Raw genomic sequence first — 18,498 nt, forward strand, 5'->3', positions numbered from 1 at the left:
GTGTCTGTGCTGGCATGCTCCTTAATTAGATGTTGCTAGAAGGAGCCAAATGTTCTAAACAACTATACCGCTAATTACCAAAATGGTGGTGCAGTACTAAACAGCCAAGAAGTGAGAAAATAAAACTTACTGTATGAAGCCGGCACCTTGCTTTACGATACCAGCACCCTCTCCCATCAAACAGTCAAAAAGCTGCTGCAGACCAGAGGGTAACGACCGAAAAAACTAAAAAGAAATTCCCACCCATCCAACAAAGAGCCCAAGTTCGGCAATCCCTCCTGTCCAGCTCTTCTTTCACAAATTATTCCACCACAACTCCTCCACCTCTAACTTCATTGCACTGTAACAGCCCCTACTCAGGTATTAACATTTCTACCTTCTGCTCATCATGAGCAATTTTCTCCAGGCTCGCCCTCCTGGACCTCTCTGCAGCTTTTGATGTGGGCGATGACAGAATCCTGCTCACACCTCCTACCTCCCTAAGACTGGCTGGCATGCTCTAACCATCTACGTTTGGCAGTTTTGGCCTGAATATGTACACTATAGAGGGAACAAGAGTGGGTGGGGTGCTGGATTCACTTTAAATTGTGATTCCTAAATCACAAGACTGAAGCATAAACTAATAAATAACAGAAATAATACAACATGGGTTCACCAAGACTTAGCGGGTACCAAGGAAGCACCCAAACCCGAATGGAGTGAAGGTGCAGCAGTTGAGGTGGCCAGAACAAGGATTGGCAGGGACAGACAATTGACATTATCACCTATAATGCTAGTACCCCTCTGGATGCTGCTGAATAAGTACCAAAGAATAAGGATGCCCAGCTAACGAGGTCACATTTAGGAAGGTGGGTTCCAAATTCCTTCCAGAGTTTTTTCAGTGGAAGGGACAGGGAAAAAAAAATGAAATCAGTTTCCAAGCATACAACAATGGGTAGGGATGCACTGAACAAAGAACTTGGACTGGACTGGACCGAAGGCACAGTCAATCAAGCCCCATTTCCCAACTTTATAGTCTCACCACTGGGGGTAGTCACGAAGAAAGATCTGTCTCAGTCTAGACTAACTCATCATCTATCTCATGTTCAGGTGGATACGTCAACGACTGGATAAAACGGGAACAATGGTTGGTGGCTTTTGGTGAGGCAAATGATCTTGTATGGACAGCTGGAAAAGGTGCTCCTGTAGCTAAAGCAGACATCTAATCATCGTTCTGGCTGTTCCCTCTTCACCTAGATCGCGTCCACCTCTTGGGCTTGCGGCTTGTAGGTCAACACTATATGTGCTTATGCATGATTTGCTCCATGTCATGCTCATACTTCGTGGCATTCACCACTGTCTTGGAGTAAGAATTGCATAGGCAACACCTTGGGGAAGGTAAATGACATTACCCAGAAGACTGTTTTTTGTGGCAGCATGCACAGGGCAGTGTAGGGAGTTACCAGGATCCTTTCAGCAGCTGGCATGGACACTGGAGGTGCCATTGGCAGAATACAAAACAGTGGGTCCAGTGACCAGATAGACATTCCTAGGGACTGAACTATACTCTGTGCAGGTTGCCACAGGACAAGCTGAAGGAACGCAAGTGTACTGTTCAAAATGTGGCTGGAAGGACCAAGGTTATGCTAAGAGAGATCAAGGAATTGCTAGGCAAATTCAGCTTTGCAAGAAACATGATATTCTGCTTGGTAAGGCATTTTCGAAAAGGATAATAAGACTCATAGCAGGTTAATGCAAGAAGCATCATCACGTTAGGCTGATAGCAGGATCTGCAAACGTGGATCACTTTTCTCACTGTTTTCAGGAGGACTGATCTAGCAGCTGCCTTGGGTGATCTTGCATCAGTTACAGTTATTTACTGACGTGTCTGCCGGTAAGGGCTTTGGTGAAATCCTGGGTACGGCATGGCGCACAGCGAAATAGCCAGAATGCTGGTGGGTGCACGAGCTCACAAAAAAAATGCCACTTGAGCGATTTCCTATAGAGGTAGCCTTCTCCATATGGCAAAACTAATCAAAGAGCAGGCATTGCAGCTCCTAGCATATCACACCCTGTCCTTTAAATCCACCCCTCTTTTACATGCCTGAAACTAGAAAAAAAAAATGGAAAAACTGCAAGTGTGTTCTGCCTCGTTAAAACGATGTGGATATTGTGAGCGATTTCTGAGTACTCTGTGTGGTGCTTGTAGTTGCATCAAGTCTTGCCTACAGACGCTTTTAGCTGTCTGTTATTGAAGACTTACTGTGGAAAATATGAATACTTGTACTGAGTTTGGTTTCAAACCATTTCTTACTACTGGCTGACTTTTTGTCAATATAATGAACTTGCTTATTCAAAGGCTTTCCTTCCTATTCCTGAGCTTGTCTCACCTAGAGTATAGCTTCTTTTGGATAAGTTTGATTGAATGTCTTCTATCTTTCCTTAAACTGCTTTACATTCAGGAAACTACTTTTTTCTTTTAATTTCAGAATTCCAATGGAATGCATGTTTTCTTACTCTCTCCCTTGTGTGTTGTCCTTCCTTCCCCCAAATCCATGTCCCTGTACTTTGTGTTGTGCTCGTAACAGCCGATGGATTCCGGTGCTCGGCAGCAGTACTTATGACAGTCTGCCACATGCTGGTGAAGTCTGTGTTATTTAAAGACGAGCATAACAAGTTCTTTATTTATTCAGTGCACATTAAAATGACTGATAACTCAGCCAAAGCCATTCTTATAGCTTTGGGGCCTAGAATAGTCAGATTAGTCACACTAGTAAGACTGTGCTAGTTAGTAGTTGTGTTGTTACCGTAAATGGCAGTTCTGAAAGTAGCAATGAGCAGTATAAGCGGAGGTGGCCTCCTGAAGGAGGACAGTGGATTTTAAATTTGATCAAATTAAGCACTGGTTGCATGATATCTGGAATGTGCAAATGCAGTAGAGCTCTGGAAATGCTAAGTTTTTTTCTGTACACATTTCTTTGTTGGCCGTCGAACAGACAGTGTGATTAACGTTTCTTGTGGGTGAGGTTGAAACTATACAAGTGTGCAGGAAAGTTAGAGAGAACGTCTATTTGAATTGATTGTCGCTCAAAGTAGACCAGGACTAGCAGGGCTGTGGGGCAATGTGGTTCTCTTCTGATGATTCTGAGGGAGGGGGGGTCTTTCAGATCTTGCTGGTCGGTTCAGGTGGGCATGTACTGTTGCTGCCAATGTATCAAAGTGGTCCAGTGCATTTTTTTTTGTTTATTAACATTTTAATTTGTCAAGTATTGGCAACAGTAGCATATCATTGTGGACCAGTGCAATTGTTTGAAGGTTTATGTTCCAGTCAAGGTGGACTCGAGCAGTTGTCTGGAAATGTGTTGCCAGTCAATATGTAGTCTTTCTGTGGAGTTATAGTGGACCAGAATACAGCTCTGCGACTAAAGGTTGGTACTGGGTTTTCACAACAGGTTTTGTTCAAAGTGGGTCAAAAGGGGGTAGAGCAGTGTTGAGTATTTATTATGCAGGGGTATTTTATGCCACATATCAGTTCACGCCTTTGTGGAGGTCTTCAGGTCTGTAATGTGTTACTGTATAATGTTTCGTGGATTAAGTGTTATGATCTGACATATTTCTGAAGGGGGGGGGGGAGGTGATCTCGTGAACCTTTTCTATGTTTCTCAGTTTATATTGGATGAGTTCCATAGATTTGGAGTGTGCGTTATGAATGAAGGAGGTATATGGGATCTTATTTTCCCTTTGGTTCCAGGGTGTTCGAAAGGTGCTTGCCTGGAGCGTTAATGTCGGATTGTGGAGGGTTCAGAATATTTGCGATCCTCTAGTTACACTGATCTTAGAATTGGGCTGGAAACTGAAATACATTTCTGGTCCCATTTAGTGCGCAACCTGTCTTTGACGTATAACCTTGAAGTAAACATGCCGTAGAAACAACCTGTGTCCTGAGCATCTTCATATCATGCAACTACAACACATACATTGGGCCCAAATTATGTGTGCTCCTTAAGCCCATTCTGATTTCAGAGACGTGCAAACCCATGTTTATAATCGAAGAACCTAACTAGAAGTTTCAGAGAGGAGAAAATGCCTGCCTCAAGAGTGTTACGCAGCAGAGAGACATTTGACAACAATGCTCGGGTCTCTTTACTTACAAGGGGAGCGAGTAGCACGATTCCTTAAGATTTCTGTCGGACAATCTCCATACAGACACTGGCTTAAGAGATCTCAATCTTTCGCACGCCAGCGCAGATACAACCACTCAAATATTGTTTTTTTTTACCTCGCATCACAGTACAATACAAGCAAATGTATTTTTATTTTCATCCTTACAGACTGGGAACTACACGCACATGATGGCTTGTTGGACCTTTTAAGCGCACCACAAACTGGACATCTAATTTACCGCTGTCATGGCACATAAGGTTGCAAACTATAACATCTGGCTTCCCCTGAGGAACGTGTGACCTGCGGTCGAGGAAGCATCCTTTCAGCGAGGAGGGTGTAAGACGCAGGGATGTACGGCCGGGCAAGAGCAGAGGCGCATGTGTGTACTTACATAGTCCAGCCGAGGCATTATAGTGGAGCAGCCCCCCATCTTGAACTTAAGCAACTTGTAGATCTCGTCCGGGTGCCCCAGCGACTTTAGGATGTCCATTACGACAGCTGTCACTCCTCCCTTTCTGCGGTGTAGCTGCTGTCTCGACCGGCGTATGCTTCGGCGATGTCCCCCTCCCCGACCCAACGCCTCTCCATCACCCAGCTCCCGGAGCGACATCTTTAAAAAGCAGCGTAAACGTTCCTCGGCGACAGCCAATGGCGCACCTGGCCTCAGGGTGGGCTGACACGAACTATTGGTTACCCGCCTCTCGGATCAGGCCGCCAACCAATCGCAGGACTCGGCCGATGTCATGACAAATTCATTAAACCGAATGATTGGATGGCGTTAAATGAACCGAATGCGGAGGTCTTTTAACGTCAAGATCCGGTTTATCATTCACTACAACGCAGGCGAAACGGCAGTTCGTGCGCCCGGGAAGGATCCCGTGAAGCTGAACAGGTGATATTTGGTTGCCGCACAACTACTGTCTTCGGAGCTCAGCCCTAAGGGACAGCTCGGACGGCTCCTTCGTTGCCCAGCCTGCTCAAGGAAACGGGCTTCTCCGCCCTGCCTCTGCAGGGGCAGACAGAAGCAATCGCGCACCGAGGAGAGCTGCTGCTGGAAACACCGGTCCCCGTTTGGCTAGCGTCGGTCAGCAAGCGTCTCTGTGCCACCACCATCACGGATAACTGGCAATGACAGCCTCACGGGAGAGCCAAATTAATACAATCATATGGAAAGTATCGAGGAAAATCAGGGAAACGAAAAAAAATGATAGCAACTACAGGGAGTGCAGAATTATTAGGCAAATGAGTATTTTGACCACATCATCCTCTTTATGCATGTTGTCTTACTCTAAGCTGTATAGGCTCGAAAGCCTACTACCAATTAAGCATATTAGGTGATGTGCATCTCTGTAATGAGAAGGAGTGTGGTCTAATGACATCAACACCCTATATCAGGTGTGCATAATTATTAGGCAACTTCCTTTCCTTTGGCAAAATGGGTCAAAAGAAAGACTTGACAGGCTCAGAAAAGTCAAAAATAGTGAGATATCTTGCAGAGGGATGCAGCACTCTTAAAATTGCAAAGCTTCTGAAGCGTGATCATCGAACAATCAAGCGTTTCATTCAAAATAGTCAACAGGGTCGCAAGAAGCGTGTGGAAAAACCAAGGCGCAAAATAACTGCCCATGAACTGAGAAAAGTCAAGCGTGCAGCTGCCACGATGCCACTTGCCACCAGTTTGGCCATATTTCAGAGCTGCAACATCACTGGAGTGCCCAAAAGCACAAGGTGTGTAATACTCAGAGACATGGCCAAGGTAAGAAAGGCTGAAAGACGACCACCACTGAACAAGACACACAAGCTGAAACGTCAAGACTGGGCCAAGAAATATCTCAAGACTGATTTTTCTAAGGTTTTATGGACTGATGAAATGAGAGTGAGTCTTGATGGGCCAGATGGATGGGCCCGTGGCTGGATTGGTAAAGGGCAGAGAGTTCCAGTACGACTCAGACGCCAGCAAGGTGGAGGTGGAGTACTGGTTTGGGCTGGTATCATCAAAGATGAGCTTGTGGGGCCTTTTCGGGTTGAGGCTGGAGTCAAGCTCAACTCCCAGTCCTACTGCCAGTTCCTGGAAGACACCTTCTTCAAGCAGTGGTACAGGAAGAAGTCTGCATCCTTCAAGAAAAACATGATTTTCATGCAGGACAATGCTCCATCACACGCGTCCAAGTACTCCACAGCGTGGCTGGCAAGAAAGGGTATAAAAGAAGGAAATCTAATGACATGGCCTCCTTGTTCACCTGATCTGAACCCCATTGAGAACCTGTGGTCCATCATCAAATGTGAGATTTACAAGGAGGGAAAACAGTACACCTCTCTGAACAGTGTCTGGGAGGCTGTGGTTGCTGCTGCACGCAATGTTGATGGTGAACAGATCAAAACACTGACAGAATCCATGGATGGCAGGCTTTTGAGTGACCTTGCAAAGAAAGGTGGCTATATTGGTCACTGATTTGTTTTTGTTTTTGAATGTCAGAAATGTATATTTGTGAATGTTGAGATGTTATATTGGTTTCACTGGTAATAATAAATAATTGAAATGGGTATATATTTTTTTTTGTTAAGTTGCCTAATAATTATGCACTGTAATAGTCACCTGCACACACAGATATCCCCCTAACATAGCTAAAACTAAAAACAAACTAAAAACTACTTCCAAAAATATTCAGCTTTGATATTAATGAGTTTTTTGGGTTCATTGAGAACATGGTTGTTGTTCAATAATAAAATTAATCCTCAAAAATACAACTTGCCTAATAATTCTACACTCCCTGTACAGAAAGAAAGGAACACGAAGGGAGGATAAATAAAAAAGGAGAGGGAATAGTGGCAGCGAATCCCTCGAGGGAACGGTGTAGGAATTAAGAGATAAGGGGAAATCGCACGAGAAGAAAACGGAAATATCACCAGAGGATGAAGTGCATAAAGAAAAGTATGGGGGAGCATGATGAGCGCAGAGGGCCTGGGGTCAGTGAATTGATGGGCGAGGCAAGAAGAAGATTGGGAACTGCTAGTGTAAAATTAAAAAGGTTTGGAAACGCCGTTCTCAATAGATCCCACCCACTTCAACCATTGAATAAAACACTATGAGGGTCATTCCAAGTTTGGTGGGCGGCAGTTGCCGCCCGCCAAACTTCCCCCGTCGAAAGACCGCTCCACAGTCAGAAGACCGCAGCGGCCATTTCGACTTTCCCGCTGGGCCGGCGGGCGACCGCCAAAGGAGCACCCGCCAGCCCAGCGGGAAAGGCCCTGCAACATTGAAGCCGGCTCCGAAATGGAGGCGGCAGTGTTGCAGGGGTGCGACGGGTGCAGTTGCATCCGTCGCGATTTTCACTGTCTGCAATGCAGACAGTGAAAATCATGCTAGGGCCATGCCAGTGGCATGGGCAGTCCAGGGGCTCCACGACACCCGTTCCCGCCATCCTGTTTCTGGCGGTGAAAACCAGCAGAAACAGGCTGGCGGAAAGGGGGTCGGAAGCAGCGCCACCATGGAGGATTCTCCCAGCCGGGGGAAATCCGGCGGAAAACCGCCGGACCCGGCTGGGCGACCGCGGAATACCAAAGGAGGCACCGCCAGCCTGTTGGCGGTGCTTCCGTGGTCGTCCACCCGCCAGGGTTGGAATGACCCCCTATGGCTTTTCAATAATTAAACATTCCCATGGCTTCTTTGAGTACAACACCGACTGGGCATCACATGTTTTATTTGTTTGCACAGGGACTCGTGCTAGGATAAGCATCTCCTTTTCAGCCTACAGCAATTTGTATTGTAAGATTTGTTTTTGTCTCTTATAAAGTGGGAAATGGAAACAAAGTTCAGATCGTATAAGTTATGGCATCAAACAGTAAGTGGAGTCATGTGGGAGATGAGTCATGAGTGGACTCCGAAAGTCAACTCATGTATTTATTTAAAAAAAGAATCCTGCCACAAACAAATCAACAAGATTACAAACCACACGTATACATCCTTCTATCCCAAATACCACACAATGGCACCCTCATTCTCACACAAAACACTCTGTTCTATGCCACTAACAAATCCACACATCACCAGCACATCAGAAAGCCCCATTATACAAAACTTTAATCCATCCAGACACACATTCCCTATTCATATACAACACCTGCCCCATCCTCTACTTGCTCCTAACAGATCTTTCTGTCACCACCAAACAATACTCCGCCTTCCATCATATCATCAACCAACACCCTCCTCTTTTTCCGAAAAACACACAACCAAACAATTCTTACACTCCACCACACATGTTACCTCTTCCAGCGATTAAATCGAACACAAACACCCATAACTATTGCCCATCCCCTCTCACACAACACATACGTTCTTTCGCAAAACACATCACAACCCCCTTTACCTTTCAAATTCCCCTCACCAGCAGAACTTAACACGCAAATCCTTCTCAGAAAACCACTATATTAATATCTCCTTTTATTATGCCATATAAAACATAACACACACACACAAACACATCAAACTCTCTCATACACACACACATTCATAATACTTTGTCACAAATGAGAAACATACGCCCACTTCCACCCTCAAGACTACACAAATAATACACATCCTAAACCATCTTTACTACCAAGTTTTCAGTCTTCAAAAAAACCTACCACAAATTGGTAAACACAGCTCTTGTTTGCCCATACACCTTGCGCCCTAAACAGACACAAACAAAATAAACAACAGCCCGTCTTCGCAGATTCACATCTCCTTTTCTGTTACCCAACAAGGTTACGCTATAAAAACAACACAGTCACCCTCACTCTCAACCACCATCTCCACCACTGACACACACAACCCAACAAAATGCCTTCTAAGCCTGCTGGGTGAGGAATACGATGTAGAAAAGCACCACAGTTAAACCAGTACTAATGACCACAAGTTCAAAATATACTGCTGAATCTTCTAGAAAACAAAGTCACAACACCACCAAAACACAATCTCTAAACTGTTTACTAATAAATTCTCAATCACTTTCTAAAAACAAGCACCACATCTACGACCTACTCACTGACACACAACCTGACTTACTCTTCATAACTGAATCACAGTTGGGAGATGACATGGTTCCAGTATTGCATGAAGCCATTCCTCCAGGCTTTCAAACTATCACACAAAATCATATATGCAAAAGAGGAGGTTAATTAGCTGTTATATCCAAGCAAACAATAAATCTCACCAAAACTCATGATGTTTCCATACAGGGTTATGAGACCCTCATCACTAGATGCAACCCTACACCAATCCCTCCTGTAACTTCCGCATCCTTTACAGGCCACCACCTAGCAGTGCAACATTCCCAGACACCTGTCTAGACCTAGTTTCAAACTATATAACACTACACTCCAACCTAAGCATTCTTGGTGACCTAAACATTTGGTTTGACAAACCCAATATACCCATACAAAAACTGTCATCACTGGCCTAGTCACACTGAACCTACATCAGATCGTACCCAAACCCACCCACATCGCAGGACACATCCTAGGTGACATTTCTGCAAATCCAGAACTAGTTACTTCTCAAAGGATTTCTCCAGTCACATGTTCAGGTCACTATTTGGTAGCACTCCAACATAAAACAGCACAAATCAACACAACCAAGACAACCTTACATGCATCCACCTATTGATCATGGAGCAAACTCAGTTTTGAATACTTAGAAACACAACTAACATCCAACATAGATGTAGAAAATTTCATTCAAAAACTTTGAGTGGCTAAAGGAAGATTTTGATATCCTTATACCACTAAAACAAAAAAAAGATAAAACAAATTAGAAGGCTGCAACAAACTGGCTCAAAACAAACAGCAATCAAGACAAATTTTACATATGCAAACTTAACAGAATCAACAATCAAAAAACCTAAAAAAAGGTACTTTTCAGACAGAATTCAAAATGTGCAAATAAATAATTTTCTCAAAATGCTCACCAAATTTCGCAAACCTAAATGCACGGAAGGGAACTCATCCCATTACTCAAGAATTCACGGGCAACCTACATTGGTTATCAGTTGCAAAAGATCTACCTTCAAGCTGCTTTGTATCACCCAGAAAGCAATACATGGAGCAGGACCACTTTTCATCAGGAACAAAATCACCAAATATATTCAGCAAAGGAGCCTCCGCTTGAGATTGGCACCTCGCCTCAAAACCCCCAAAAAGTACCATAGGTGGTACATCTTTCTCTGTTCAAGCAGCCAAACTATGGAATTCATTACCCTGCAATATAAGATCTGCTGATAACTATCCTATCTTCAGAAGTCTACTCAAGAGTTGATTCTTTCCTACAGAACCACCATACTTAAACACTAATGTACAGCAATTCTGAGTTTGTGGTTTCCCCTGGAGGAGACCAAGAAATTAGCCAAAATACAGTGAAAATTTCGCTTTTTTTTTTTAAAATGGGAAAAAAGGGCTGCTGAAGAAGACTTGTGGTTTTGTCCCTGAAAATGACATCAACAAAGGGTTTCTGGTGCTAAAATCACCATCTTCCCACCTTTCAGGAACGGGCAGGCTTGAATCAGAAAATCACATTTTTAAACACAATTTTGGCATTTTACTGGGACATACCCCATTTTTACTATTTTTGGTGCTTTCAGCCTCCTTCCAGTTAGTGACAGGAATGGGTGTGAAACCAATGCTGGATCCCGGAAAACTAAACATTTCTGAAAAGTAGACAAAATTCTGAATTCAGCAAGGGGTCATTTGTGTAGATCCTACAAGGTTTTCCTACAGAAAATAACAGCTGAAATAAAAAAAATATTGAAAGTGAGCTAAAAAAACAGCAATTTTTCTCCACGTTTTACTCTGTAACTTTTTCCTGCAATGTCAGATTTTTTAAAGCAATATACCGTTACGTGTGCTGGACTCTTCCGGCTGCGAGGATATATAGGGCTTGTAGGTTCATCAAGATCCCTAGGTACCCAGAGCCAATAAATGAGATGCACCTTGCAATGGGTTTTCATTCTATACCGGGTATACAGTAATTCATTTGCTGAAATATAAAGAGTGAAAAATAGGTATCAAGAAAACCTTTGTATTTCCAAAATGGCCATAAGATAAGGTGTTGAGAAGCAGTTGCTATTTGCACATCTCTGAATTCCGGGGTGCCCATACTAGCATGTGAATTACAGGTCATATCTCAAATAAAGGTCTTTTTTACACACTGTCTTACATTTGGAAGGAAAAAATGTAGAGAAAGACAAGGGACAATAACACTTGTTTTGCTATTCTGTGTTCCCCCAAGTCTCCCGATAAAAATGGTACCTCACTTGCATGGGTAGGCCTAATGCTCGCAACAGGAAACGCAACATGGACACATCACATGTTTACATTGAAATCTGACGTTTTTTTTTTTAAAGTGCCTAGCTGTAGATTTTGGCCTCTAGCTCAGCCGGCACCTAGGGAAGCCTACCAAACCTGTGCATTTCTGAAAACTAGTCACCTAGGGGAATCCAGGATGGGGTGACTTGTGGGGCTCTCACCAGGTTCTGTTACCCAGAATCCTTTGCAAACCTCAAAATTTGGCCCCAAAACACTTTTTCCTCACATTTCGGTGACAGAAAGTTCTGGAATCTGAGAGAAGCCACAAATTTCCTTCCACCCAGCGTTCCCCCACGTCTCCCAATAAAAATGGTACCTCTCTTGTGTGGGTAGGCCTAGCGCCCGCGAGAGGTTGTGCCCCAAAACACGTGGACACATCACATTTTCCCAAAGAAAACAGACCTGTTTTTTGCAAGGTGCCTAGCTGTGGATTTTGGCCTTTAGCTCAGCTGGCACCTAGGGAAACCTAGCAAACCTTGGCCTTTTTGAAAACTAGACATCTAGGGGAATCCAAGATGGGGTGACTTGTCGGGCTCTGACCAGGTTCTGTTACCCAGAATCCTTTGCAAACCTCAAAATTTGGCTTAAAAAACACATTTTCCTCACATTTCGGTGACAGAAAGTTCTGGAATCTGAGAGTAGCCACAAATTTCCTTCCACCCAGCGTTCCCCCAAGTCTCCCAATAAAATTGATACCTCACTTGTGTGGGTAGGCCTAGCGCCAGCGACAGGAAATGCCCCAAAACACAACGTGGACACATCCCATTTTTTGACAGAAAACAGAGGTGTTTTTTGCAAAGTGCCTACCTGTAGATTCTGGCCTCTAGCTCAGCCGGAACCTAGGGAAACCTACCAAACCTGTGCATTTTTGAAAACTAGAGACCTTGGGGAATCCAAGATGGGGTGACTTGTGGGGCTCTGACCAGGTTCTGATACCCATAATCCTTTGCAAACCTCAAAATGTGGCTAAAAAAACACTTTTTCATCTCATTTCGGTGACAGAAAGTTCTGGAATCTGAGAGGAGCCACAAATTTTCTTCCACCCAGCGTTCCCCCAAGTCTCCCAATAAAAATGGTACCTCACTTGTGTGGGTAGGCCTGGTGCCCGCAACAGGAATAGATCACACAACGGTCAATGTTGGTCCTTACATGAGGCAGCTGTTGACCCTGGGGTGATCCATTCCTGACACAGGCACTAGGTATAGGCACTCAAGTGGGGTAGTGTTTTTATCAGGACAGGTGAGGAATCACTGGGTGGTAGGAATTTTGTGGATCCCAGCATAGTCCTGTAGTTTGTGTGACAGAAATGCAAGAAAAATAGAGTTTTTATTCAACATTTCAGCTTTGCAGGAATTCTGGGTAAGAAAACTTTGGGGAATCCACACAAGTCACACCTCTGTGGACTCCCCCGAATGTCTAGTTTCCAGAAATGTTTGGGTTTAGTATGTTTCTCTATATGGCCGCCGAACCCAGGACCAAAAACACAGGTGCCTGCCTTACAAAACCAGTTTGTTTTGTGATAGATAATTTTTATGTCTCCACAATACGATTTGGGCGGTGGAATTTGGGGCTGAACTAAATTGGGGAGCTCCCAAGAGAGCACTCTCTCTCTCTGCTTGCCGCCGCATTCACCTGCTCTCTGGGTTGGGCTAACCCACTATCACCCCGTTGCACAGACTGTGCTTGCGAAGGGACCGCAGGACTGTCCTCATCATCTCCCTCATAATTTACTGGAAGAGGATTTATCAAATGGGACTCCTCTGGCTGAAAAAACACTCCCAGAGTCTGCGCCATTGTCCTATCCCTCAGATGCTGTCTCAGTATCTGATGTCTCAGTAACTGATCCTATGTCAGAGCTGTCCTCTATAACCCGAGTGACGGCAGCAGTCATCCATCAAGATGCCATCTCTGCTATTGGCTAAACTGTTGCTCTAAAACACTAGCCTACGTAGACAGTCACAAAATCGATGGTGTGTGTGAGATACGTGCAACAGTAGAGGCCACCTTACCTGCGTTTCTTCCCTCAATGAGCACGTTCTTTCAAGACACTCAAAAAATACCTTGTCACGTACCATTTGTCACAGTCTTTAGCACCTCCTGCGCCCAGTCCAACAATCATTATTGGTGCTCCCACTCCCTCCTCCTCTGATTCCCTCATTACCACCCAGCAAATGTGCCCTTCATCTCTCCATAGCCGCCCCCCACCCCGCACATACATTTAATTTGTATTATAGCACAAATAATGGCTGACTTTACTAATGTACTCAGCTACTGACAAAAAATACAGATTTGCTCTTTGCAGTAGGCATATAAACCTTCTGCGCTTCACTAAAACTGCCACTAGACAAAAGTCTGATCCTTTTCTAGCAGAAACATAATCAGAATATTTACTTGACTTTTTTATTGCTGCCTAAAAGCTACAGGTGAAACTGGCATTGCTTTGAAGACTCAAGCTGCAACTGCAAGACAACTGGTGGCAAGTATATATATATATATATATATATATATATATATATATATATATATATCACTTTTATATGTGCGTCTGGTTTTCCATGGGACCGATCTCAGCCCCCAGGGAAACCACACATGTATTGACAAAAGTGATCTATATATATATATATATATATATATATATATATATATATATATATAAATCTATCTATCTATCTATAGATATATCCATGTAGATATATCTACATAGATATATCTATAGATATAGATCTATATATATATATATATATATATATATATATATATATATATATATAGATGTATATATTTTTTTTAGTAGTTGTATGTTGACAAAAGTGATCTATATATCTATATATATATATATATATATATATATATATATGGATCTATATATTTTTTTTAGTAGTTGTATGTTTTCCTTTGGGGCCAAAATGGCCCCCAGGGAAACCATACAACCACAAAAAAAAAATATTGTCCCCACAGGGGGTTGCCCTGCCCACGGACGACCCCCTGTCCATTTTTTTTTTTAAATACATTAAAAAAAAATAAAAAATTAGCCCCTGGGGGTGGGGGGGGGGAGCACGATCGAAAGAGATCACAACACCCTCCCCCCCCCCAGGGGGCACCTACCTTTTTTTAAAAAAAATATGCCGGCGGGGGGGGGGGGGGGTGTTTTCCGAGGGGGCCGACCCACCCAAGTGAATCCCTGGTGTCTAGTGGTGTTTCCTGGCCCCCGATCGCAGAAACACTTTCAGGTAGGCCTCGTAAGAAAGGGGAGAGTCTCCCCTTTCTTACGAGGACTTCCCGAACGTGGGGAAGGCCGTTTGGGGCCGTTTTCCCCATCGGAGCCGCTTCCTGCTCCGACGGGGAAATCAACAAAGTGACGTCAGCGCGCCTCGCAGCGTACTGACGTCAAAAAGGGGCGGGGGGGGGGGGAGACACGGAAAAGCTTCCATGTCTCCCGGGGAGAAAAAAATAAATAAGTCACACCCGAGGATTTATTAACCCCCTCCCTGGTGTCGGCCACTGGTCGTGACCCGCACCAGGGAGGGAGTGCGGGCGTCGGCCAGTGGCCGACGCCCGCACCCAAGGGGTTAACATGTTTATAAGCCGTTGCATAGTTTTTATATAAGTTGTCTGATTAGATGCTTATGGGTGTTTCTTTTATTTATCTATCACAATATGTCAATTTTCTCATAACTATTTTATCTACAAGCAAGCGCTTCATTATTGAAATATTGAGGAAAACATCACATTTAAAAAAAAAAACAAGTTATAAAAAATACAAAGATAAATTAGCTGGAAGTACAGCAATACTTGAAAGTCTGAGTTAATACAATACAACTTTAAATTTCAATGTATTATCTTCCACTTATTATGTACCCTTTCTATGTAGTATTTTAACTATATATTTATTACTTTCCCCTTACTGTAGAAAAGAGGGAAAAAATAACTTTTATTCTCTCCAATGCACTACTCTGTCTCATCCTATACCTCTCTTAATATATCCTCTACCTCCACTCTCTGATGCACCCCTAACCTCATTCTACCACTATTGTCTCCAAAATAACCCTTTCTAGACTCCTCCCTCCTCTGTCCCGCCTGGCTCACCCCAAACCTCAGTTTACTACAATGTTCTCCCAAACAACTCTCACTAAATTTTTCCCTCAAGTATCTTTCTTATGACGAATCCCAAACCACATATTACAACTGTGATTTCCCTAATCCCTTTTCTACAGACTCTTCTCTCCTCCATCTTTCCTTTTAACTCAACCCAAACCTCGTTTTAATACTATGATCTCTCAAATAACACTTTCTATGCAATCCAACTAACAAAGTTGCATGTCTACCGCTCAAATTAACTCGTATTTATCTATACTAATCCACAACTAATCCTTTTCGGTTCGGGCATAGCATGCTACTTGTTGAAAAGCGCTTTGACACCTCATCAGGGGTAGTAAGTGCTATATAAATACAATTATGACATTTATTGTAAATGTATCCATGTTGACTGGTGACAGTACAATGCATTTTTAAATGCCCGAGGGGTTAAACGACTTGCTACATTAATCTCTTATGTAAACTTCTAGTTCAGGTGTATCACAACGGTAAGATAATTCTGGAAGTTAATGCACTTGCTGGAGAGATGTGTGTGCAGTGCTTACAGGCTTGACTAATCATAAAGGGTTAATATGCTTGCTGCAAAGTACACTGTGTAACTTGCAAATTTGTCTTTTTTTTATTTCAGAGTTGAATTCAAAGCAAACAGTTCAAACGTTTTTTGTTTTTGTTGCATACTTGCAAGTCAGAAGCTACAATCCTTATTAATGAGTTATGAGCCTGCATCAAGGAGCTGCAGGCAAACTGCAGGGCAGACATTTAGAACCTTGGTGTTTTTATCATTCCATCATTAGTCCAAGATTGCTAAAATGTTTCTTTGAGTGCTACACAATAATCATTAATATAGACAGATATATGTACACAAGTTTTTTATTTCATGAATTGGAACTCCTAAGAGGTCCACATGTTAAACCACTCCCTAAAAAACATAAAACAACCTAAGAACATTCATATAAAAAACAAATTCCACAGAAGATCAAAAAAGAGTTAAAAAATTATACAAATACATTGCTCATATAGAATATCATAATAGCGGGTCTAAAATTGATTGAGTTATTCAAATTAGCCTCGAGAGTATAAGCATTAAATATTCTGAGGAGGAAAAATCCATAGAGTACCTCAGACAGTAAGACATGTAACAATAGGGAGACTTCTCGTAAAGAACCCTCACATACCATAACATTTTCTATAATAAAAAGGTAGTGAAACATACTTCCAAGCCAGAATAATAGAAAAGTTCAAGACTAACGACCTTTAACAGTAACTGCGAATTGAAAAACACCAGGAGATCTTATCAGAGTTCTCCAGTCTTCCCTGTAGAGTACATTTTCAAACTTTGCATTTATCACTGATACAGGACAATCAGTAGAGATTTAAAAAAGACTGAAAGAATTTAAAAATCCTAAAACAAAACAGTTCATTGGGAGGATTAAAGAGGGCTTCCAAAGCTTCTCCTGCTGAGCGAATATTAAAGTGCAGGTAAAGAGGTTTTAGCCATTTTTTCTTAGCCGGGGCTAAAGCCGGACAAATAAGTAGAACATGTTTACAATTCTGCACACCCATTTAACCGTTTGCAATTATTATCAGGACCATCCCATTTGGAAGTAAGATCTCTAAGGGGCAATCTATCTAATTTCAGCAAAAGGTACAAGCGCCTTATCCCATCGGGAAGATTCCAAGAAAGGTAGGACTGAGATTGTGTAAGCATTACTGATTCGGTTAACCTGGTCAGTCTCCTTTTATTACTGCAGAGCTAAAAATAAGAGGAGAAACCTTTTAGCCAGGACGCTTCTTTTAAAAGAGTTTTAAGACTAGTGGGCAGGGAGGACTGAATCGAATCATGGTTTAGCTCAAGCAATTGTAAAGCTAGATAATAATAAAAAAAAAAAAGATTTTTCTTTCAGTCTATTAAATATTTCTAAAAAAGCTACATTTGTTAAGGTAGCTGTCTTACTGTGGGCTAAACCATAAGCTCTCCTGACCACAGCAACAAGGCCCAATACGAAAATATTCCTAATACCAAATTTGAGCCTTGAGGCTGCCACTGAGGCCGAGTTATGACACAGCGCTAATCATCTTAATATCTGTCCTTCCGTCCTATCTCAAAAATTCCATTTGGAGATCTCTATGCCCTCAAGAGCATACAGAAGAGTGGCCAGGATGTTTGTTTGATATACGGTTAATAAATGGTGGAAATAACGGCGGCCAACTGCTGTAAAAAATGCAGCTAAACCTTGTGCTTGAGATAAAGCCTTCGAAACATTATTGCACATGTGATCTTTATCACTGAGTAAGGAAGAAAAGGTTTTCCCCAAGAAACAGCAGGATTTTATCCGCTCTAGCTGTTTTGGCCCAAAGACCAGGAAAAGTTGATTTTCCTACCCAGTTTTTCCCCAAGAAAACATATAACTTGAGATTTGGATAGATTAATATGTTGATGATGCGGTGTAGAATATAGATGTAACGCCGCCAATCGCTGATTCAAACCTTTTGGGGTAAGGTCAATCACAACTATATCATCTGCATATAGGAGGCAAGACAAAGGATATCCTCCAATTTTCGGTGAAAACCCATCCGCATTTTGCAAAAAACAGGCAGATCATGAATATATAGAAATAACACTGGTGCCAACAGGCAGCCTTGCTTCAGTCCATTTTTTGTAGTAAATTTATCAGACAAGCCCTGTTCTCCTCCTAGCAGAATGTTACACCAGGTAGAGGAGTGCAAGGCTATAATCAAGCGTAGCAGGTTTGGGGGGACACCCAGCTCATATAGTTTTTCCCACAGTATTTTCCTGTCCACTCTGTTGAAAGCCATAGAGAAGTCAATAAACGCTCCATATACTGTCCCCCCCCCCTTATCTGAACATATTTTTCATTTATTGTATGTAACAATAGAATATTGTCCAAAGTACTA

The 18,498-nt window shown here is 42.7% G+C and overlaps 1 protein-coding gene across 1 annotated transcript in view; it reads right to left on the reverse strand.

The window, feature by feature from the left end:
• Positions 1–5,122, reverse strand: part of FDFT1 (farnesyl-diphosphate farnesyltransferase 1) — a 64,726-nt gene extending 59,604 nt beyond the window's left edge. The window contains exon 1 of the mRNA XM_069236154.1: positions 4,535–5,122. Coding sequence (XP_069092255.1) covers positions 4,535–4,753 — 219 coding nt within the window. The 5' untranslated portion in view covers positions 4,754–5,122. The remainder of the gene's footprint in view (positions 1–4,534) is intronic.
• Positions 5,123–18,498: the final 13,376 nt, after the last annotated feature.

Source organism: Pleurodeles waltl, chromosome 5, assembly GCF_031143425.1.
Source record: "Pleurodeles waltl isolate 20211129_DDA chromosome 5, aPleWal1.hap1.20221129, whole genome shotgun sequence".
Classification (NCBI taxonomy): Eukaryota; Metazoa; Chordata; class Amphibia; order Caudata; family Salamandridae; genus Pleurodeles; species Pleurodeles waltl.